A 24,708-nucleotide genomic window follows, 5' to 3' on the forward strand; every position below is an offset into this window, starting at 1 on the left:
CAGTGTTTTCAGGATCGATAATTATCAGCCGTTAGAACCCATGTAAGTTAAATAAAATACAAAGTATATACAAATATTTAGTAAAATGTCTGTGTCAACTTCAGAAATATATCCCAAGGTCACAACATACAACAGCGGTAAATGACGTCTTATATGCTACGTCGGAAGGCAACATTTTTCTTAAAATGAAGACTTAAAACAAAGATAACTTTTGTTTTACTACACCATTTTAAATGAAACAAGGGACAGTCTATGCCGCTAAAAGAGCACTGCCTTCGTTTTATTACCGGAGTTTGAACCGAATCCACGTTTTGAGTATAATAATGCACCAGTCAAAATTGTAACCACGCCCCCCCCCCCCCCAGGTCCGGGGGGATACCGGGGATAGCCGGGGAAATGTGCCGTGTTTTTACCAACCAGGTGGACTTGGAGTGCCGGACGAGTGCGGTGGTTTTGTCTTCGCGCCAAAAACAACGGGGGTGGGGGGCTTACCTAGGGTCCCTGGGTGCGGGGCATTTGGCGGGGATATTACCAGCAGTTCGTCCCGGAGATTTTACCCAGGCTTGGCTTGACGGAAAGTCTAAGTCCCCGCTATTCCACGGACCTGAGGGGGCCGTGGTTACAATTGACTGGTGCATAATCCATGACAGAAGTCCTGACTATACTCGACTATGGAGGCTGCTATACAATAAAGGGTTATTAAATATTACTTAATTGTAGCATGAGAATTCATTGGAAGAAGGGGATATTCATTAAAACAAGATGTTGTCAGTCAATTGCCCCACGGTACGGAATTTCGTGCATTGATTGCCGACGATGATGCTCTACTAGTTTAATATTCATCCTGCACTATCACAGTCAGAACTTAACCAATTACGTACTAGAAGAGAAGCTTTTCTGCCACCTCAAATAAGTAGATCCAAAAATTTAACCAGAAATTTAACTAGAAATCTTATCTTTCCCACGGGTCAGGATAAAACAAGTACCCGTATTGAACTCCTTTTTAATGATCATCACATTGCAATTACCTCCCTTGTTGAAGACTGTCGTCTGTAGCCTCATAGAAACCTTTGTCTTGTGGCAATATTTAGAATGCTTATTAATTATTTCTCGCTTCAAATGTCACCATAAAACAGTTTTTACGCTGCAGTCCAGAAATAATGCTGCCCTCTCCTAAGAAAAAATTGTTTATTTACATAATCTGAATCACTGCGCGCATATCTAATGACAACTGCCCATTATTACATATCTATACACAAATTATTTTCATTACACACAGAAGAGTTCCAGCAAAAAATACATTTTTACTGTATTTTTTTTTAACTGAGGAGGGAGAAAAAGCATCAACCATAGCCCCTCGTTTAAGATATGTTCATCCCAACCCTCGCGCCGGTTGTTTTGCAGAAACTGGGTAAAGCTCGTTTCCGCAAAACACCATACGCTCGGGTTTGGATGAACCTACATGTATCTTACCCTCTCGGCCATGGAAGATACTTATAATCTTACATGAGCGGCAATGGACTATACTTAAAACCTGCATGGATGACTCATACTCAGATTCTTCAGTATTTCCCCAGAATTACTTCCATTTTGGACAAATGCATTTCTCTTGAAACAAGTTAATTGCAAAGGACATAATCAACTTGTATTAATGGCGAAATTTATACCAAAGTGAATTTGTGTAAATTTCGCACAAGCCACTTCACATTTATTTTCAAATTAACCATATGAGAATGACGTATCAACCATTTTATGTGTCAAAGCTTCCAAAAATTGAATTAACTTCATAGCCTGATATGTACTTAAACAACACTTAATCGGCGTTTTATTCATGTTAACAGCATGCGAATTTGATGACATTTGCAAATAAAACCAAGGATTAGGAAATTAGTTTCCTGACAAATTAGACCCATTAGCAATTTAATATCAAATTAATCTTGCTTGTAAATACCATAGACTCAATGTGCATTACTATTGTGTGGCATAAATGTTCTGTTTTTCTTTCCTTCAATTTGTTAAATCTGATACTCAGCTACAACAAACAATTATGAGAGGGAGGTCGTGTGTTCGATCCCGGGTCGCGTCATACCGAGAGACGTTAAAAGCTGGTACAAGTAGCTCCCTTGCCTGGCGCTCGGCGATTAAAGGGTAGTGCTGGGAAAAGTGGTGTACTCAGTACTGGTTCAACCCAGGAAAGTTGTATCCCAAGTATCGGTGCTTTACACCGAGCACGTTAAAGAACCAAGAGGTCTCTTCGCAAAGAGCTAGGGTATCGCACCCGGATCGCTTGTATCTCACTCTGTTTCTTCAAGTCTTCCAATGTCTGGATTTGACTGCGAATTGCTGTCACTTCTATCGCATGTCACTTATGGCATTTAAACACAATTTCGTGATGGCGTCACGGCGGGGTCAAGCCATAATGCAGCCAATGGGCGCGGGCAGACCTTGATAAACTCAAATAAACAAACAAACGCCTCAGTGTGAGATACGCCGGTTGGTGAATGTGGAGTACTTCTGTACAACATCAAAAAGCCATTCAACTCTTTTTTTCTTTGACCTTGACTTTAAGAAATTCCATTTATCTTATGAATTGACGTATTCTGGCGTTCAAATATGCCAGGTGCTTGTGGCGTTGTCAGGACATTACGGACCAGACATAACGGAAATCTTTTGGAACTTACGGACCATGATTTATAATTTTATTTACCGTATGTTTTAACTGTATTCTCCTTATCTTCTCATATTTTTATAGATTCGTGTATATAAATACTTATGCTGACAGCCTTTAATTGCCGAAAAAAATGTTTAAGTGGCACACATTCTCTGTATTAAGCAGAATTCTCATTATCCTTATTTTTAAGTCATTTGGTAAATGAGTTGGCATTAATTTATTTATGGCCCATTTTTATTTATTTATAAGCATGGTCCGTGGTGTAAAAATACAATACTTAATAAAGTTAAAACAAACTGTCAATAAAATTATAAATCATGTTATATATAATATGGTCCGTGATGACCATGGCCCGTAATGTATATGGTCCACAATGTTCATGGTCCGTACTGTCCATGGTCCGTAATGTATATGGTCCACAATGTTCATGGTCCGTACTGTCCATGGTCCGTAATGTATATGGTCCACAATGTTCATGGTCCGTACTGTCCATGATCCGTAATGTATATGGTCCACAATGTTCATGGTCCGTACTGTCCATGATCCGTAATGTATATGGTCCACAATGTTCATGGTCCGTACTGTCCATGATCCGTAATGTATATGGTCCACAATGTCCATGGTCCGTACTGTCCATGGTCCGTACTGTCCATGGTCCGTAATGTATATGGTCCACAATGTTCATGGTCCGTTCTGTCCATGGTCCGTAATGTATATGGTCCACAATGTTCATGGTCCGTACTGTCCATGGTCCGTAATGTATATGGTCCACAATGTTCATGGTCCGTACTGTCCATGATCCGTAATGTATATGGTCCACAATGTTCATGGTCCGTACTGTCCATGGTCCGTTATGTCCATGGTCCGTAATGTTCATGGTCCGCAATGTCCATGGTCCGTAATGTCGATGGTCCGTTATATCCATGGTCCGCAATGTCTCAAAATATGGCATTAAGGAAGTCTTTCTCCTATGATCGATTCCCTGTGACCTCGCAGTGGCAACAAAAAGTCACGTATTATGAACCATTTACTCAGTGTTGCAGTAGTCTTCTCAGATATGAGTATTTTTGCTACTTTAATTTTAAAACGAAGACTGAAGTAATCAATACATACAATTATGTCCAAGTTTTGCAATTTTTCCAGTTTTGGACTAAACTTGTCCCTCAATTGAAATGACACATGCCATTTAGGCTACACTATATTGGTTTAAATGCCTTATATCTTGGTATATCAAATTGATAAAAATTCAGTTTCCAACGACAATTTAAGAAACCTCCTTATTTGACAAAATAAGTATTATGTTACCGCAAAATTTGCCAGTAAACTAATTGACCATACAGTGTTAGACACTGAATGTATCTAGTTTGTCTTGACATAAAGCTACTAAGTCTTTAGTTTTTAAATACATTTAAGATAACAAGATAACTTGTAAATATAGTTTTAAATCCTTTGCATTTTTATGGTTTTAAATCCTTTGCATTTTTATGGTCCAAATAAGTTCCAATGCGCTTTGCGGTGCCCCTCAGAGCCTTTTACATTATAAATGAACTTAGTTTTTTTTAAGAAAAACTCTTTCAACAAACAATTGTATATATATCACATTAAGAGGTATTTTGGGAAGGCAGTGGTCGATTATTAAATTAAAGGGAGGGAAACGCGCTGAGGAGTTAGATTGTACCTTATCGAACCAAAATATAGTAGTGTCTAATGGGTGCGGGGTGATACAGGAATCCAGTGGATTTCACGTGAAATCCACTCAAAACGTGAAATCCACTCAGAACTCAGTCATTTTAATTAATAATTTATTTTTTTTATATACATATTAGAAAGTGCCTCATGAAGGGTTTATATTTCAAATTTTATTGAAATTGGTCAAAAAATAAAGAAGTTAGAGCAATTTTTCATTTTTTTTCCAAAAATAGATCGGAAATCGAGGTGAAATCCAGATTCCGATAAGTGAATCCACTCATAACTCATTAATTTTAATAAATAATTTTCTGTTTTTGTATATTTATTAGAAAGTGCCTCATAAAAGGTTCATATTTCAAATTTTATTGAAATTGGTCAAAAAATGAAGAAGTTAGAGCAATTTTTCGAAAATAGATCGGAAATCGAGGTGAAATCCAGTTTTCGAGAAGTGAAATCCACTCATTTCTCATTAATTTTAATAAATAATTTTCTGTTTTTGTATATTTATTAGAAAGTGCCTCATAAAGGGTTTATATTTCAAATTTTATTGAAATTGGTCAAAAAAGGAAGAAGTAAGAGCAATTTTTCGAAAATAGATCGGAAATCGAGGTGAAATCCAGTTTTCGAGAAGTGAAATCCACTCTTAACTCAGTTTTATTAATTAGTAATTTTTATTTTTTGTATACATTTTGGAAAGTGCCTAATGAAGGGTTTATATTTCAAATTTTATTGAAATATATCAAGAAATGAAGAAGTAAGAGCAATTTTTCGGAAATCGAAGTGAAATCCACATTTTGACAAGTGAAATCCACTTTTCCAGACGTGAAATCCACTCATAACTTTTTTTTGTTGAACAAATAATTGAAAATGCATTATCATCGGTTTATATTTAAATTTAAATGGAATTGGTCAAAAAATGAAGAAGTTAGATAAATATATTGAAAATAGATCTGAAAGCGAAATGAAATCCACATTTTGACAAGTGAAATCCAGTATTTGGGAAAGAAAAGTGTAAAGTATTTGTTCATAAAATGGGAACCATTCCGTGTAGTGTATGCCTTGAGGCATGTGCACTTGACTCAATTTATTGTGATAATTGTAAGTTGTGGTGCCATCGTACATGTTGTCAAATGGGCAAGCTTGAGCTTAAGTCTTGGGACCAACGTCATCTCAAGTTTGCGTGTATAAAGTGTGCTTGTGTCGGGGATGAGTACAACTACACAGTAGCACTGAATCGGTAAGTGTAATATATACTTAGCATATTTTATAATATGCTTATTATTGAAAACGGAGACGTTTTATATGAGTTAATGCAATATTTATTCATTTAAAAAATATATTTCATAATAAGTTTAAAAGTACATTAACAATCATGAATAGATATTACTACATCTTTAAATGAATGAATGAAGCACATTTGAAAACATAAATAACAACTATATAACAACAATAAATTAATAACTACGTGTTTTTATAAGCACATTTGCGAACTACTATTACTACAACAATAAGCATATTTATAACTAACATCACAATAATTGCTTTTAGCTCGTATTAATCTGTGAAATTACGTAATATGTTTCCTGATGGCGTGAAAGTATTTAATGTGTCCTTTGTTTTTGTAGTGCACCATGTCACTGTGATAGTCCTTATGAAATCTTATGTCCTTCATTTCAATGCATTGTACACTTTTTCGAACAAGATTATTGATGCGTTTTCTCTGTGCGTTGAAACATTTTTTGCTTAGAAATTTGTCTTTGAAGTTTCCCCTTTCTGTTTACCTGTGTATATTTTTTCATATTTTGCTATTGTTTATTTTGTGTAATTATTTTCTTTAACTATACCTTTTTATTATCTCTCATTATTGTAAACCAAGTTAAACATATGATTTCACTTGGTGTAACTTTGTTCTGTTGTATTTGTTTGTTTCTTTTTTTTTAATTTTCAACCAATGTACATGTATAAATAACCATAAATAAATGTCTGGCATAAACAAATAATACAAAACAATTTTCGGATTATTTATTAAATTTTTAATATTTTCAAAATTCGAAAGTAAAAAAGGGCCATGATTGAGGGCGCCTCCACGTGGTATGGCCTGGATGTGTATGGATATTGTGTTTATCACGAAAGAAATTAAACAATTATGCATACACAACAAAACGCCCTCACAATATAACTTCAACTTTCTTATTTTTGGATCAATTTGAATAAAATTTGAAATATAAACCCATTATGTAGCCTTTTCAATTATTTGTTCAACAAAAAAATAATTTGTTAACAATAAATGAGTTATGAGTGGATTTCACGTCTGAAAAAGTGGATTTCACTTGTCAAAATGTGGATTTCACTTCGATTTCCGATCTTTTTTCAAAATAGGTCTACAACTTTCTTATTTTTGGATCAATTTGGATAAAATTTGAAATATAAACCCATTATGAAGCCCTTTCAATTATTTGTTCTACAGAAAAATTAATTTGTTAAAAAATAAATGAGTTATGGGTGGATTTCACGTCTGAAAAAGTGGATTTCACTTGTCAAAATGTGGATTTCACTTCGATTTCCGAAGAATTGCTCTAACTTCTTCATTTCTTGATATATTTCAATAAAATTTGAAATATAAACCCTTCATTAGGCACTTTCCAAAATGTATACAAAAAATAAAAATTACTAATTAATAAAACTGAGTAAAGAGTGGATTTCACTTCTCGAAAACTGGATTTCACCTCGATTTCCGATCTATTTTCGAAAAATTGCTCTTACTTCTTCCTTTTTGACCAATTTCAATAAAATTTGAAATATAAACCCTTTATGAGGCACTTTCTAATAAATATACAAAAACAGAAAATTATTTATTAAAATTAATGAGTTATGAGTGGATTTCACTTCTCGAAAACTGGATTTCACCTCGATTTCCGATCTATTTTTGGAAAAAAAATGAAAAAATTGCTCTAACTTCTTTATTTTTTGACCAATTTCAATAAAATTTGAAATATAAACCCTTGATGAGGCACTTTCTAATAAATATACAAAAACAGAAAAATATTAATTAAAATTAATGAGTTATGAGTGGATTTCACTTATCGGAATCTGGATTTCACCTCGATTTCCGATCTATTTTTGGAAAAAAATGAAAAATTGCTCTAACTTCTTTGTTTTTTGACCAATTTCAATAAAATTTGAAATATAAACCCTTCATGAGGCACTTTCTAATATGTTTATAAAACAATTAAATTATTAATTAAAATGACTGAGTTCTGAGTGGATTTCACGTTTTGAGTGGATTTCACGTGAAATCCACTGGATTCCTGTATCACCCCGCACCGGTGTCTAATCATTTGACTTATGTTTCTTTGGTTTAAATTTTCTTTCGCGTACTTTGCAATGGCTGAACTTCCGCCGGGTTGGGAACATCACACTAGTCGATCAAGTGGTTAGTTTCTTGATGATTTGTTCATTTTCAAGTTGTATATGCTTTTTTCCTTCATATGATACAAGAATCTGACAAGTGTATAGTTTAACAGGGATTGATTTTAAAGTAAACCTGGGAGGAAAAGTGCGCTCGGTGTGGGGCTCGAACCCACGACCGCCGGAACACTAGCACGGCGCTCTAACCAACTGAGCAAACCGGGCGGCTGGTTCTAACCCACACACACTACACTCCTCCCCTCATTAACCTTTATAGGCCGACGGAGGCACTCCTGCGGTTTACCTCTGCCACCAGTAAAGTAAACCTGGGAGCAAAAATGCGCCCGGTGTGGGGCTCGAACCCACGACCGCCGGAACACTAGCATGGCACTCTAACCAACTGTGCTAACCGGGCGGCTGGTTCTAACCCACACACACACTACACTCCTCCCCCCATTAACCTTTTTAGGCCCACGTAGGTTCTAACCCACACACACTACAATTTTATTAGAAAATAACTCTTCTTTCAACCAAGTGAATCTGTGATGGTGTCCCTTTAATTTTATCTTGAAAAATACACTTTAACGTTAACTTGAAGAATACACTTTGGACAATATTTAAAAGTAAGGATATATTATAGGGTCTCTGGTTATTATATTTAACCCCAAGTTGTTGAAACTATTTGCCTATTATATATATACATGTATATATATATATAGGCTATAGATACGGTTATTGACAAGCAGAAACAAAAAAGTGATTCCAATTTCCTTGCATAAATAGTTCCCTTAAAAAAACCTTATTGTTGTGTTGTTTATATGCCAACCAGGTATTTGTGACCAATTTTATATGTAGTGAAAATGACATCATGGTGCACATTCTCATCGTCTTGGTAGTGTTTTAGCGTAGTGTTTTAGCTAAAGCGGAATGGAAGGGCGGCCAGCCCTGCCCTTTTTTTACCCTCCCCCATTGCCCCTTTTTACACGCCCTGTCATATTTTCCTGCCCCCTTGCACCCTTCTGGCCATTCAGATAGTTGATTATCACAAAGTTACGCCCTAAAAGTATTTCATTGGTCAATGTCGCCGTTTCCTAATCTGTCACAGATCAGTGCGTGCTAAGGCTGGTCGGATTAACAGTAATTCATGCCTATAATCAGGGTGTTAATTGCTGTTCATTATGACACATTATTCCTTGTCTGAGACATCGAAGTTGTACCTCTAAATGTCGATCTTTGATGCCGATCTTTGATGCTGATGTTGTTACAAATTTAATTAATTTAACCGTTTATAATCGGTTATCTCCTAATCACATAATTGGGTCGTCTATCATCCAATTATCGAAACGTCCCATGTTAACCAATCAGAGAAGACACTGGTCAAATGATTAAAAGTTTGTTAAATTGCGATAGAAAAAGCGAAGAATTGATGAAAAATGTTGTCAAGCATTAGTAAACAATTGATATTTGCAGTGTAAAAACAAGGCACACTTTTTAGAACATTGTTCTGTTTGAAGCAGACAGTCATTGAAAAACAGAGGGTGGCGCTAAGAAAATCAAAAACTCAAAACTTCATGACCAATATTTGATAGTTTTTGTGCTGAATGTTCATAATGAAAATTTGTTTTGTAATCTCAAAACTTTTTTATTTGCTTTATATAGTGTTTACTTACAGTATTTCCTTCATTTGAGTCACCGCCATTTTGTCATAACATCTTTCGGAGTTTATTTCTCGATTTTCTAGTTCTATTATTAAGTATTAGTGAGTTTTTTATGAAGGATAGAGATTTTAAATGTCATTTTGTTTTAAAATATCAGCATATTGAAATTTATTCAATCAAATACTTGTAAAAAACAGCAAAGCTGAATGTGACACTCGTACCCTATCCTGATCTTACCAAAACAAGATTCGCCCCTTGCACTTAAATGTTTTTAACAGCTCATATATAAGGCCATTCTGATTGTTTCAAATGGTATTTTTTTAAATGTCTTTGTTTTTATTTTAGACGCTTTTTGGAGGTAAACTATACATTGCAAAAAGGAGACTCTACACAAGTACACTTTTGCATGATAGGCCAAAAAAGAACACATATTTTTTTGACATTCCATCTAGTAAAAGCAATGAAAGTAAATGTGAATTTAATGTTTTGTGGCATGGCAAAATATTTATCTCAGGTTTGACGATAAGTATCTCTTATCCTTAAAGTCTCCCCACTTCTCCCTAATAAGACTGGTGGGAGAAGTGACTTCTCCCCAAAAAATCAGCCTTGTGAGAGCCCTGTTGACAACAACCCGAGATGGTAAAGAAAGTGTCTGAAGTGAAAATGAACAAGAAAGAAGAATTAAGAGTATTCTGTAGGGATATTACTACAATGTGTGCATGAACATGCATGTACTTTGATAAGGTACATGGTCGTTTTACAACAATACAAAGCTAATATTGTGCGCATTGTTTTCCCCATTTAAGAAAGCACCATGCCCCTTTTTTTGGCCCACCCTACCCTTTTTGATTCCTGGCTAAAACACTAGTCATCGGGCAATTATGCCATAGTCACCCTCATGTGTCGTGAAAATCTCACAGGTCGAAAAGATAATCATTTTTGCGGCAACGAATTTATATAGTAAAAGTTTACTATTTATAGTAAAATGTGTATTATGAAATGCTTAATCTTTGACACTTTATATCAAAACAAATCAAAGCAAAAGAAGTGTGATCTTTCACTTTTTTTCAACTGACCTTAGTACAGATTATTTTTTTATGATAAAGACTATTTTTTAAACATCTCATCTGACCTAATTCTGACTTTCCCAAGGGTTATCCAGCATGGGTATCCTATTGACAACTTTGAGGGTCTCTGGTAATTATATGGAGTCCTAAATTCAATTATTTCTTTCACAGGCAGAGACTACTTCCTAAACATCTACACTAAAGAGAGTCAGTGGGAAGTTCCGACCAGACCCGCCAAAAAAGCCGACATGGACAAAGTTCAGTGTTCACACTTGCTGGTTAAGCACAGAGAATCCCGTAGACCAGCCTCCTGGCGCTGCGATAATATCACAATATCTAAGGAAGAGGCGTTGGAGCAGCTGCAAGGTTTCAAAAGAATATATTTATTTGAACATAGATTTTTCGATAGCAATCTCATTATGTGGTTATGGTGGTTATGCAGTCATCAAAATCAGAAAATAAAATAAACAAGCCCTTATTTTTACACTAGTGTCTTAATTTTCTGATTTTTAAAAATCAGTATTTGAGCAATCCATGAAAGCATTTTACAGGGTGAAATAATAAAAAAGTTTGAACTAAATGCATTGATTGAAATAATCTAAATCTTGATTTTATTAAGAAGCCATTTCTAGTATTTTTGTATGATTAGTTTGATGCAGTAGGTCTCCAGTGCTGCAAGAGGGGTTCTATGATGAAAATGAGTGGTGCATGTTGACAAGTCTGAGACACCATTTCCAGGTTCATCTCCTCATCCTGTGGCTGAATCCCTCTTGAAGCACTGATTTCTAAGCAAAGATAACTGCATGTACATTACAATTGATGAATAGGTTTAGTAGTCATTTATTTGCATCTTAAAAGATAAGTCAAGAGTCGTACTATCCCTACTCTTTGCTCTTAATATTCCTATTTTTCCCTACTTTTTCAAAAAAATCCTCCTACATTTAACCCTACATTTTTGAAAGCCTGCATCTGTCCTTACCTGAACCGACCAAGATCTTTACCATGTATGTCACGGGAAGTTTTTGCCATCCCTATTCATTAGAAAAATCATATTGTAATGATGTTTAAACAGTCTCTCTTTTCTCCAACAGAATACAGAAGACAAATTGTCTCCGGAGAGAAAACCTTTGAAGATTTGGCATCACAGTTCAGCGACTGTAGTTCGGCGAAGCGTGGGGGAGATCTTGGTCCGTTTGGGCGTGGACAGATGCAGAAGCCATTTGAGGATGCAGGTTTCGGTTTGAAAGTGGGAGAACTTAGTGGACCTGTTTGGACTGATTCTGGTGTTCATATTATTAAGCGAACGGCATAATTTTAGGATTAAAAAACTACTTCAGTACTTCAGATAAATCTCATTGTTGAAACTGTGTAATTTTCTGATGTGGACTGACTTTGATGAGGCCTAAAAACAATATCTGAGTTTTTAAGTCAAGTCAAAACAGCAAAGCAACTAGCAAATGCCTACCATGACATTTCAGTATATTGTGTATTAAATAATGAATACATGTTTTTAATTGTAACCAACACAAATGAATTTCCCCGTTAACATCAACTCCAATGTGGAAAGATCAGATTTTTGTTTGCCGAGGGGTTTTGTCAGGTACGGTCAGGTTGCCTTTTACACAGGTATTTTTTTAGGCCTGATGTTCAAGTTGGATGAATATCATATTGTACTTAAGTGCTAAACAGCGTAAATTATCTGTTGTTTTGTTTATATATTTCATTTGGTCCAGCCAATTGTATAATACTGGTTAATTCTTTGGTTTGGTTAAAGTTATTCCAAATCTTTATTGATTGGTCAATATTTATCCAATAATTACTATGGACCAATCAAATATTTGGTTCAGTTAAAGTTAGTCCAAGCCATTATTGATTGGTCAATATTCATGCAATATAATGAATTTTGACCAATTGAAATACTTTCATGTGCAAATTAACCAAAATATTACATGCGGATAACTTATCCAGTTGTATTCAATTGGCCCCAATTCTTACATATATAATAATTATTATTCAGTGGTCGAAACTAGCATTAGCCGGAACTTTGGTAAAATGTCTGTTGAGCTTGTTAAAAAGATGGGAATTCTTACAGTGATGCTTATAACAATTTCAAAAGCATATAAAGTGGTAAAAACAAGCAGAAGCCAGAGGCTGTTACATGTCTGCCGTGCTTGTTAAAAATGTGAATGTTCTATAGTCAATTTGCTTGCTACAATTTTTAAAGTCAAGAATTAATGCGAGACTTTGGGGTTGTTACAAGTTTCAAAAGGCTAATTTAATTGCTGATCTTGAAGGAACATCTTCATGTATTGAACTGTTCATTTGCCTCATTGTAGGAGCTCTATGATGTTTCTATTATTAAAAGAACACCAAAATCATGAATAGAATAATTTAAATTCTTTCATATACTTAAAATGATATCTTAGATCTTTTTAATTCACATTTTGTGTTGCTTATGTTGATATTAGGATAAGACAAGTTAGGACCAATCCAAATTAACTAAGATGTACTGTGAGTATGCAGAAACAGAGGCACATTTACAGCACTGCCAGACTGTTCATTATGGTATATAAATGGCTTATTTACAACAAGAAAATGTACATGTAATTCATTAAAAAAAAACTGCAGAGCAGTTAAACTCACTATTAAAAATCATTTTGTCAAATAAATTTTTCACACCTTTCCATTGTGTTTAATTATTTTTTGCAGCCCTGTGAGACTAAGGAATCATTTATTTTACCTTTAAAGCTGCACTCTCAAAGATATGCCGTTTTGACATTTAAAAATATAATAATTTGTCGTCGAATGAGCCAAATTTTGTATAAATGTGTGGAAACCAGTGATATCAGACTGCTGAGTAATTATCAGATCGCAGTTGTTAGCTCGATTATTCGAAGAATAAGGAGAGCTATCCTACTCCCCCGAGTGTCGGCGTCGGTGTAACCACTTGTGTTAAAGTTTGCGTACCACCTTAAATATTTTCAAAGTCCATTGACATATGGCTTTGAAACTTTCTACACTTGTTCACCATCATGCCCCAAGCCTGTACACAGGAGGAGGTAACTCTATCAAGCATTTTGACAAAATTATGCCCCTTTTTCTACTTAGAATTTATGTTAAAGTTTGCATACTACCTCAACTATTTCCAAAGTCCATTGACATCTGGCTTTGAAACTTTGCACGCATGTTCATCATCATGCCCCCATCCTGTACACTGGAGGAGGTAACTCATCAAGCATTTTGACAAAATTATGCCCCTTTTTCGACTTAGAATTTACGTTAAAGTTTGCGTATCACCACAAATATTTTCCATTTAATTTATGTAAATATCTCAGCACATCATGTATTGCATTGAAATCTAATCTAACAGCGATCTATGCATGTTTTGCCAAAACTTTTCAATCCATACACCGAAAAGCGTCGGAATAGTCGAGCGTGCTGTCTCTGTGACAGCTCTTGTTAATATATGATGTTTAAGGCTAAAGCTTTACTAATGCTTTAAAGCTGCGCTCTCACAGATTGAATTTTTGTTGTTGTCTTGGAACAAACCATTTTTTGCGAAAATTCATGGAAACCAGTTATATAAGACTGCTGACAAAAATTGGATCACAGATTTTTATATTTATGATCAAAAATTGATGTTTGATGGATTTGTCTGCCATTAAACATTAATTTTCGAACGAAAAATGAAAATCTGGGATCTGATCTTTTGTCAGCAATCTTATATCATTGGATATTTATGTCAAAAAATGGTCTTTGCAAGACAAAAAAAATAAATAAAAAAAAGTTGTAAAAATGGTATATCTGAGAGAGTGCAGCTTTAAGAAAAATATAAATTTCTGCAGTTTTCCGCTTAATTGAGATCTGTTCTATTGTATGTTATATATATTCTTATATGACTTATATGAAAGCATTGATGCCAAAGTCCGCTGATTCTGAGAAAAAAATGAACAATTTGTGTAATTGGCCAATCTGTGAGAGTGCAGCTTTAAACACTTGCTTGCCTGGGATTTTGTCAAGGACAACATTAATATTTTCTTGCAACAAAGATCATCAAGCCTGGGATAAAACCAGTTCTATGTCTGTTTTGAAAGGCCATCAGGAAGTACTGTTGGTGAGTATCGAACTCACGACCACTTTCGCGAGGGGCAGACACCTTGACCACTCTCACTCCCTCAAGAATTTATAATTGTATTATATATTTTTTATACCCCCATTAATAGACAGGGACATATAGTTCCACCTGCGGAGGAAAGACGGGCTGGCTTTCAGGCGGCGTCCGGTTTGTGTTTCGATAAATAACTTGTGCATTTGCCGTATCATGACCGAATTTGGTCACAATGTATATGGACAATATCTCGGAAAAGGGCGATAACTAGCCATATGATAATCGCTTTTGTCATTCGAAAGTTATTGCGCTTTAATTATAAAAAGTACTTGAAACCAATGTTGTCCGATCAATAACTTTAAACGTACATTTGTATTTGTCAAATCACCCACAGAATTTGGTTAGATCGTGTATGGCCATATAAGGTCGATAACCAGCCATATCTATGTTTTCACACGAGAATTATCACCCTTTATTATAAAAAAATACTTGAAACCATTCTTGTCCGATCAATAACTAATGGCGTATTTGTCAAATCGTCAGCAAATTTAGTTAGAATTTGTATGGGAATAATATCTCAGAAAAGGTCGATAACCAGCTTTATCTCTGTTGTCACACGAGAGTTATCGCCCTTTATTATAAAAGAATACTTGAAACCAATCTTGTCCGATCAATAACTAAAGGCGTATTTATCAAATTGCCAGCAAATTTGGTTAGAATGTGTATGTGTAACCGGGTATTCGATGTGTATATAGCGACACTTATACTGTCTCGCTATAGAGCTAGCTTTTATAGCGACGCGGTAGAGTGTCCGGTTGCAGAGCGAGAGGTCGTGGGTTCGAACCCCGACAGGTGCTCATAGCATTTTGTGTCTGTCACATATGGGCACACTATCTCGATAAACAGCCATATCTTTGTTGTCACTCGAGAGTAATCGCCCTTTATTAAAAAACACCTACAACCGATCTTGTCCGATCAATCACTTAAGAAGCATTTGTACAATCACCACCAAATTTGGTTAGAATGTTTATGTGCATAATATCTAGGCCGGGCTCGGTAACTAGCCATGTCGCCTCGGTCACTGCAAAGTTATGGCCGTTGATTTGGTAAACACTGTTTTACAGTGTCCACTCTCTTAATTTGGCTAACATACAACCACTAATCAACAAACTTAAAGGACAGGCGAATTTTGAGGCAGTCGGCGCTCTTGTTAAATAGATATTATTACATTTCGGAAAGAAATAAAAACCAAAACACGTGTGGCACTTTAGTTATCAAACTCAAAACCGTTATCATTGTTAATATTAATCGACCAGACACCAGGGTATGTTAAAAGCAACCTTTAGATATGTTTGGAAACAGCGCAAAATGAGAATTACAGGACAGGCCATATTTCAGTAAACGCAGAACAGAAAAACAATATTGAAAGCCATGCCTACAGATTTTTGGGATCATTCAGTTTTGACTTTCGTCAAGCTTGATGAATAGTTTACAGCATATTTATTTACTTTATACTTGTAAATACAGTCGAACCCCGTTCCGTCGAACTCACAGGGACCGGCGATAATACCTCGAACCTCGGAAAATTCGAATCAAGCGGAATGCTTACATTCAGTTTAAAGAAATTGGCCCTTTACATCCAGTTCGAGCCAACAAGGATTTCGAGCGAAGCGAGTTCCAGCCAACGGGTTCGTCTGTACACAGTTTTAATCGTTGTAATGAATATGGCAGGCGACGCTGGTTAACTTTATTTGAATGTATTATACCTTTGAGGACTAGGCTCCGTCGCTGGGCATGGATACCTTCGTTTGCAGGTGATGTCTGTATCATGCCGTTAAGTGCTTAAGGTACAGTCCACTTCACGCGTTCCCGCAGTTTCCTCGGTAACTGAGTATACCACAGGAGGAATTGCGTCTTAAATGCTACTTTGGAAGGCAACATTTTGCTTTAAATAAAGACGTAAAACAAAGATAACATTTCTTTTTCTTCACCATTTTAAATGAAACAAAGGGCAGTCTATGCCGCTTAAACAAACCCGCCTTCGTTTAAGTACCGGGGTTTGATTAGGTGTTTAGATTCCACAAACACTTCGACAAACCTTTTTCCAAACTATTGTTTTGAAAGTGCTAGATCAGGCAGCGGTTTTGTGAAAAGACCTGTCAAAGTGTTTTCAGAAACTAAACCCTCAATAAAACTCCCGTAAATGACCGGAGGCGGGGCTCTGTAAGCGGCTTAGACTGCATTTTGTTTCATTTGTAGTAGTGATAAAAAAATCTGACGTTGTCTTTGTTTAAAGTCTTCATTCAAAGCAAAATATTGCCATCCGACGTAGCATTTATGACGTGGTATACTCTCACTGGTAATGGTAATTTGAACTAATCGCCAGCGGCCCCGTCACCCTTTCGTTTATCTTGAAGCCTTTTTCGAAGCTTGCCGGAGAGGCCGAGTTATTACGATTGTCAGTGTACATGTATGTATGAAGTTTAAATACTTAAAGGCCTAGTTAAAGCCTTCTATAAGTGACCCCCCCCCCCCCAAAAAAAAAAAAAAAAAAAAACAACAACAAAAAAACAACAACGAACAAAACAACCGTGTATTGTACACAACCTCTGTTAATTGATCTCAATCTTATTGCCTAATTGTCTTATCAGATCTCAAATCTGAGTATCCTGCTGTGCAGTTTGGGATGTTTTATTATAGAAATGGACCCTAAATGGCCCTGAGCCAATAAAAGAATACACAGGAAATTGGCCCCTACTGTGACACAAGTGCAATTAGCAGGAGATGCACAGCAGGGGATTATCATGCCAAGCATTCCTTAAACTAGGGCTTTAAGTTGAATGAGTGAAATAAAGGAAGTACGCGTTGGCGATTTATTAGTAAATGTGAAAGCCAGGACAATTAAGTGACACTTGGAAAGGCCATCCGGTTTTACGAGTACTAATGAGGTGTCAATGAAAAATATATGTTTTTTGCAACATTTTCCCAATCATTTACTTGAATTACCAGTATTAGCGCTATACAAATTATCCAACAATAATATAATCGCTATAACTATTTTTGCTAATTGACGGTATTGCAAATTTGAGTGAGTATTAACTGCGGACGAATATATTTCTATCCATTAATTCCCAGGCCGTGCTAGGATTTGCCTCGGTCAAACGCTTAGAAGGTATGTTCCTTATGTAAATATTTTTGTGCTTGTTTATTTTCATGTCCATTCATACTGTACTTACTTCATTTCTAATTTACATGTTTTCTCTTCCTATTTTATTCATTATTATTTTAATTAGTTATCACATTTTAATATCATTAATCAATAAATATGAATAACATTTTAGTAATTCCTTTGATTTTTAAGGTAGAAAAAACAACAACTGAAATATGATTTTTTTAAAAGTAAAATAAACTTTATACTCGCGTGTGTGTTTTTGTGTGTGTTTTTTTGCTGAAATGTAAAACATTCTCTTGACGTTTGAGCATTGATTTTGGGACTATAATGACGCCAATCGCTCTAAATATTCCCTTTCAAAAGGACTCAGTAAGCTCAGTGTTTTTGTTTCGGTATGATTTGTGTACTCTTGAAAAGAAAAAAATATCTTGATGATAATCACGATAAACACATTTTTCATAAAGTAAATACAAATTGAAAGGAAAGCGACCATGAGCTAGTTTTCGAGTTAATGTATGAACAATTGTATACAAATAAAACAGCATATGCCCAATTAGGGACTGTTTTTATTATTTGAATATTCTGAATAATTTTGAAACTACGAGTCTTCAAAATATACCACTGACGTCATTATTGAGACGTTTGTCCTTTTTGCGTTCCAGCTACAATATTTTCATAATTTCTTTGTTTACCGCTATGAAATTCCAACCTCTTGTCCGTCTTGTTATAACGTTTACGGAAATATATATTTTTTTCTCGTTTTATGTGTTTAATTTTAATGCGTCTAAAACGTCAATTCGCCAAAAGCGGCGTCTTGTTTCACTGAAAAAAGTGCGCCTTTCTTTATTTTTTGAAAAAAAATGTTTGTTTAAATTTTGACTTTTTTTAGATATATTTATTTAATTTTTATTACAAATCGCCTGATATCATGAAACGGGTAATTGTCAGACTGACTCAAAATTTCGCATAGGGTCCTATTTCACCGTAAGACGGGACTTTTGCTTAATGCAATAAACTTCTTAAGTTTGTTATACTTAAGATATTTTTGAGAAATTGGGGCCGGAGTCGCCCTTTAGCTTCTACTGCACTCTTATTCTTGTTTAATTGTGTCTATTTCAGAGCCTTTCTTGTAAAAAGACACATTAAAAGAAGATAAAATGGCGCAAATGACATTTCTAAAGGTCCTTGTCATATTGCTCCTAGTTTCTGGCAGCCTGATGGAAATTGCAGCTGGAGAGCCAATAAAAAAACAGGCGTCCGTTGAGCAGTGCTGCAACTTGTGCGAACAGAAGAACATGGTCTGCAAGAAACTTGGGAAATATTGGTGCTCTTGTCATTATCGAAAGACATAAATACAACGAACACTATTCTGCCAACAACGGACATTATTTTCAAACTATATAAAGAATGATATCAGAAGCGGACTTACATTAAATTTATATTTAGAAAGACATCACAAGCGGACATATTTTTAATCTATATTTAGAGTGACATCAGAAGCGGACATAAATTTAATCTATATTTAGAACGACGTCAATAGTAGAAACAGTTTGAAACCTATGTTTAGAACGACACAGCGGTTATGTTTTTTCTTCAACTTATTTCAGGATTGACGTTTTCATAATTATTGCAATAAAACAACATACATGTCCAATATGAGAAAGTTGAATGATAATGACTCGTCTTCAAATAAACTTTTCGATAACTGCAAACATTTTCGTAATATCGTTTTGTCATGAATAAAACAATGTAAAGTTCAGGGAAGGCCCAGTAGACTTACATTTAACCAATATCATTTTTAAATGCACATAGATCAAGGCCAAACTAATACAAAAACACTAGACCCAACGCTACACGATTAAGCAATGACGCACTGTTCGCCACTGATAAAGGTTGGGGAACTCGCCTTGGCCCGGTCAGTGAAAACTAAGTAAGGACGCATTGTCCGTCGTTGATAAAATTCGGGAAACTCGCCTTGGCACGATCAGTGAAACTAAGTAAGAACGCGCTGTCCGTCATTGGTAAGGACCGGGGAACTCGCCTTGGCACGAGCAGTTAAAACTAGGCAAGAACGCAATGTCCGTCATTGATAAAGGACGGGACACTCGCCTGGGTACGGTCAGTGAAAACTAAGTAAGAACGCACTGTCCGTCATTGATAAAGGCCGGGAACTCGCATTGTCACGAGCAGTGAAAACTAGGCAAGAACGCAATGTCCGTCATTGATAAAGGCCGGGGAACTCGCCTGGGCACGTTCAGTGAAAACTAAGTAAGAACGCACTGTCCGTCATTGATATAGGCCAAGAAACTCGCCTTGGCACGGTCAGTGAAAATTAAGTAAGAACGCACTGTCTGACATTGATAAAGGCCGGGAACTCGCCTTGTCATGATCAGTGAAAACTAAGTAAGAACGCACTGTCCGTCATTGATAAAGGCCGGGAACTCGCCTTGGCACGGTCAGTGAAAATTAAGTAAGAACGCACTGTCCGTCATTGATAAAGGCCGGGAACTCGCCTTGGCACGGTCAGTGAAAATTAAGTAAGAACGCACTGTCTGACATTGATAAAGGCCGGGAACTCGCCTTGTCATTATCAGTGAAAACTAAGTAAGAACGCACTGTCCGTCATTGATAAAGGCCGGGAACTCGCCTTGTCATGATCAGTGAAAACTAAGTAAGAACGCACTGTCCGTCATTGATAAAGGCCGGGGAACTCGCCTGGGCACGTTCAGTGAAAACTAAGTAAGAACGCACTGTCCGTCATTGATAAAGGCCGGGAACTCGCCTTGTCACGAGCAGTGAAAACTAAGCAAGAACGCAATGTCCGTCATTGATAAAGGCCGGGGAACTCGCCTGGGCACGTTCAGTGAAAACTAAGTAAGAACGCACTGTCCGTCATTGATATAGGCCAAGAAACTCGCCTTGGCACGGTCAGTGAAAACTAAGTAAGAACGCACTGTCTGACATTGATAAAGGCCGGGAACTCGCCTTGTCATGATCAGTGAAAACTAAGTAAGAACGCACTGTCCGTCATTGATAAAGGCCGGGAACTCGCCTTGGTACGGTAAGTGAAAATTAAGTAAGAACGCACTGTCTGACATTGATAAAGGCCGGGAACTCGCCTTGGCACGGTCAGTGAAAATTAAGTAAGAACGCACTGTCTGACATTGATAAAGGCCGGGAACTCGCCTTGTCACGAACAGTGAAAACTAAGTAAGAACGCACTGTCCGTCATTGATAAAGGCCGGGAACTCGCCTTGTCATGATCAGTGAAAACTAAGTAAGAACGCACTGTCCGTCATTGATAAAGGCCGGGAACTCGCCTTGGTACAGTAAGTGAAAATTAAGTAAGAACGCACTGTCCGTCATTGATAAAGGCCAAGAAACTCGCCTTGGCACGGTCAGTGAAAATTAAGTAAGAACGCACTGTCTGACATTGATAAAGGCCGGGAACTCGCCTTGTCATTATCAGTGAAAACTAAGTAAGAACGCACTGTCCGTCATTGATAAAGGCCGGGAACTCGCCTTGGCACGGTCAGTGAAAATTAAGTAAGAACGCACTGTCTGACATTGATAAAGGCCGGGAACTCGCCTTGTCACGAACAGTGAAAACTAAGTAAGAACGCACTGTCCGTCATTGATAAAGGCCAAGAAACTCGCCTTGTCATGATCAGTGAAAACTAAGCAAGAACGCACTGAACGTCATTGATACAGGCCAAGAAACTCACCTTGGCACGGTCAGTGAAAAATAAGTAAGAACGCACTGTCTGACATTGATAAAGGCCGGGAACTCGCCTTGTCATGATCAGTGAAAACTAAGTAAGAACGCACTGTCCGTCATTGATAAAGGCCAAGAAACTCGCCTTGGCACGGTCAGTGAAAACTAAGTAAGAACGCACTGTCCGTCATTGACAAAGGCCAAGAAACTCACCTTGGCACGGTCAGTGAAAATTAAGTAAGAACGCACTGTCCGTCATTGATAAAGGCCGGGAACTCGCCTTGGCACGGTCAGTGAAAACTAAGTAAGAACGCACTGTCCGTCATTGATAAAGGCCGGGAACTCGCCTTGTCATGATCAGTGAAAACTAAGTAAGAACGCACTGTCCGTCATTGATAAAGGTCGGGGAACTCGCCTTGGCACGGTCAGTGAACACTAAGTAAGAACGCACTGTCCGTCATTGGTAAAGGCCGGGGAACTCGCATTGTCACGATCAGTGAAAACTAGGCAAGAACGCAATGTCCGTCATTGATAAAGGCCGGGGAACTCGCCTGGGCACGGTCAGTGAAAACTAAGTAAGAACGCAATGTCCGTCATTGGTAAAGGCCGGGGAACTCGCATTGTCACGAACAGTGAAAACTAGGCAAGAACGCACTGTCCGTCATTGATAAAGGCCGGGGAACTCGCCTGGGCACGTTCAGTGAAAACTAAGTAAGAACGCACTGTTCGTCATTGATAAAGGCCGAGAACTCGCCTTGGTACGGTCAGTAAAAACCAAGTAATAACGCACTGCCCGTCATTGATAATGGCCGGGGAACTCACCTTGGCACGATTAGTAAAAACCAGTAAGAACGCACTGTCCTTCATTGATAAAGGCCGGGGAAATCGCCTTGACACAGTTAGTTAAAACTAATATAGAACGCACTGTCCGTCATTGATACAGACCGGGGAACTCGCCTTGGCACGTTCTGTGAAAACTAAGTAAGAACGCACTGTCCGTCATTGATAAAGGTCGGGGAACTCGCCTTGGCACGGTCAGTGAAAACTAAGTAAGAACGCACTGTCCGTCATTGATAAAGGCCGGGAACTCGAATTGGTACGGTCAGTAAAAACCAAGTAAGAACGCACTGTCCGTCATTGATAAAGGCCGGGGAAATCGCCTTGGCACAGTCAGTTAAAACTAATATAGAACGCACTGTCCGTCATTAATACAGGCCGGGGAACTCGCCTTGGCACGGTCAGTGAAAACTAAGTAAGAACGCACTGTCCGTCATTGATACAGGCCGGGGAACTCGCCTTGGCACGGTCAGTGAAAACTAAGTAAGAACGCACTGTCCGTCATTGATACAGGCCGGAGAACTCGCCTTGGCACAGTCAGTTAAAACATAGTAAGAATGCACTGTCCGTTATTGATAAAGGCCTGGGAACTCGCCTTGGCACGGTCAGTGAAAACTAAGTAAGAACGCACTGTCCGTCACTGATAAAGGCCGGGGAAATCGCCTTGGCACGGTCAGTGAAAACTAAGTAAGAACGTGCTGTCCGTCATTAATAAAGGCCGGGGAAATCGCCCTGGCACGGTCAGGGAAGCTAGGCAAGATTGCACTGTCTGTCATTGATAAAGGCCGGGGAAATCGCCTTGGCACGATCAGTGAAAACTAAGCAAGAACGCACTAGGGTTTGAACCAGTGTTTTGGGGCTCCCAACCTCAAATTATTTAATATATTTTAAAACGTTTGAAAAAAATTATAAATCTTTTCTACTCCTTGCTCATCATATAACATAAGACATAATATAGTTAAATCAAAATATCGTTTGTATTTGGTCTTCTACAATAAAAAACAATGTACAAACACCACGAATAGACCACAAGTATCAAACAAGCTTTGTTCTTTAAACATGTTTACAACAACAAGACCCTTGAAGTAATGCATCCATTTAATATATGTGTTTTTCCAGCCACATACTATTGGTGTTGCCATCATTAAACAACAATGCTTTCAATCAGTTCCCTGAAATGTTAAACAAACATGATTATTATCTATACAACGTTCAGTCGCTCAACATTTTCTATATTATGAAAAAATGCTTCCCAATACCCGACTTACACATTGATAAATCATTTATAATCCCATTACATTCCATCGAATTAGTTGTACAGTCTAAATATTTTGAAGAGCTTGGTAAAATCGGGGCCAGTCATGGTGATATGTCATCCTAAAATTTACAATGAACCAGAACAAAATAATTCAGTACTGATAAGCAAAATTTCACGTTGGGCATCGCTTTGTTAAAATAATATATGCTAGAAATGCTTTTCGATTGACATTACTTTAAAATTTGCTTAAAAGAACAAACAATTCTCTGTGCTGGTATAACCAACTCGAAATTCATCTCATTGTTGCAAAACCAGTTACTCGCTTTGTCAAAATGACATAATCTTTACGCGGTATCATCGCTTTGTCGAATAGCATAATAATTACTCGGTGCAAGCATTACTTTTTCGATGGTCATCGCTTTGTCAAAAAGCAATATTTCTCTATGGATGTTATAGCATTACTTAAAAGGGGGCATCGCTTTGTTACATTACATTAGTATAACTCGGTGTTAGAATAACGTTTAATGTGTATGTGTAACCGGGTATTCGATGTGTATATAGCGACACTTATACTGTCTCGCTATAGAGCTAGCTTTTATAGCGACGCGGTAGAGTGTCCGGTTGCAGAGCGAGAGGTCGTGGGTTCGAACCCCGACAGGTGCTCATAGCATTTTGTGTCTGTCACATATGGGCACACTATCTCGATAAACAACCATATCTTTTTTGTTACTCGAGAGTTATCGCCCTTTATTAAAAACACCTGAAACCGAGCTTGTCCGATCAATAACTTGAGAAGCATTTGAACAAACACCACCAAATTTGATTAGGATGTGTATGTGCATAATATCTAGGCCTGGATCGGTAACTAGCCATGTTGCCTCGGTCACTGCAAAGTTATGGCCGTTGATTTGGTAAACACTGTTTTTACAGTGTCCACTCTCTAAATTTGGCTAACATACAACCACTAATCAACAAACTTAAAGGACATGCGAATTTTGAGGCAGTCGGCGCTCTTGTTAATTATATATTATTACATTTCGGAAAGAAACAAAAACCAAAACACGTGTGGCACTTTAGTTATCAAACTCAAAACCGTTATCATTGTTAATATTAATCGACCAGACA

At 37.1% G+C, this 24,708-nt stretch overlaps 1 protein-coding gene and 1 long non-coding RNA gene across 2 annotated transcripts; both read left to right on the plus strand.

Moving 5' to 3' along the window:
* Positions 1 to 7,735: 7,735 nt before the first annotated feature.
* LOC128222736 (peptidyl-prolyl cis-trans isomerase NIMA-interacting 1-like) lies at positions 7,736 to 13,177 on the plus strand. Its single transcript, XM_052931839.1, has 3 exons — positions 7,736 to 7,793; positions 10,665 to 10,859; positions 11,585 to 13,177. The coding sequence occupies exons 1-3, from the start codon at positions 7,745 to 7,747 to the stop codon at positions 11,803 to 11,805; spliced, it is 465 nt and encodes a 154-aa protein (XP_052787799.1). The 5' UTR covers positions 7,736 to 7,744; the 3' UTR covers positions 11,806 to 13,177.
* Positions 13,178 to 17,657: 4,480 nt separating this feature from the next.
* Positions 17,658 to 19,532, plus strand: LOC128224747 (uncharacterized). The gene is made up of 2 exons (XR_008259535.1): positions 17,658 to 17,773; positions 18,893 to 19,532. It is a non-coding gene; the product is annotated as an uncharacterized LOC128224747 (long non-coding RNA).
* The last annotated feature ends 5,176 nt before the right edge of the window (positions 19,533 to 24,708 follow it).

The sequence above is a fragment of the Mya arenaria genome, chromosome 17 (assembly GCF_026914265.1).
Source record: "Mya arenaria isolate MELC-2E11 chromosome 17, ASM2691426v1".
NCBI classification, from domain to species: domain Eukaryota; kingdom Metazoa; phylum Mollusca; class Bivalvia; order Myida; family Myidae; genus Mya; species Mya arenaria.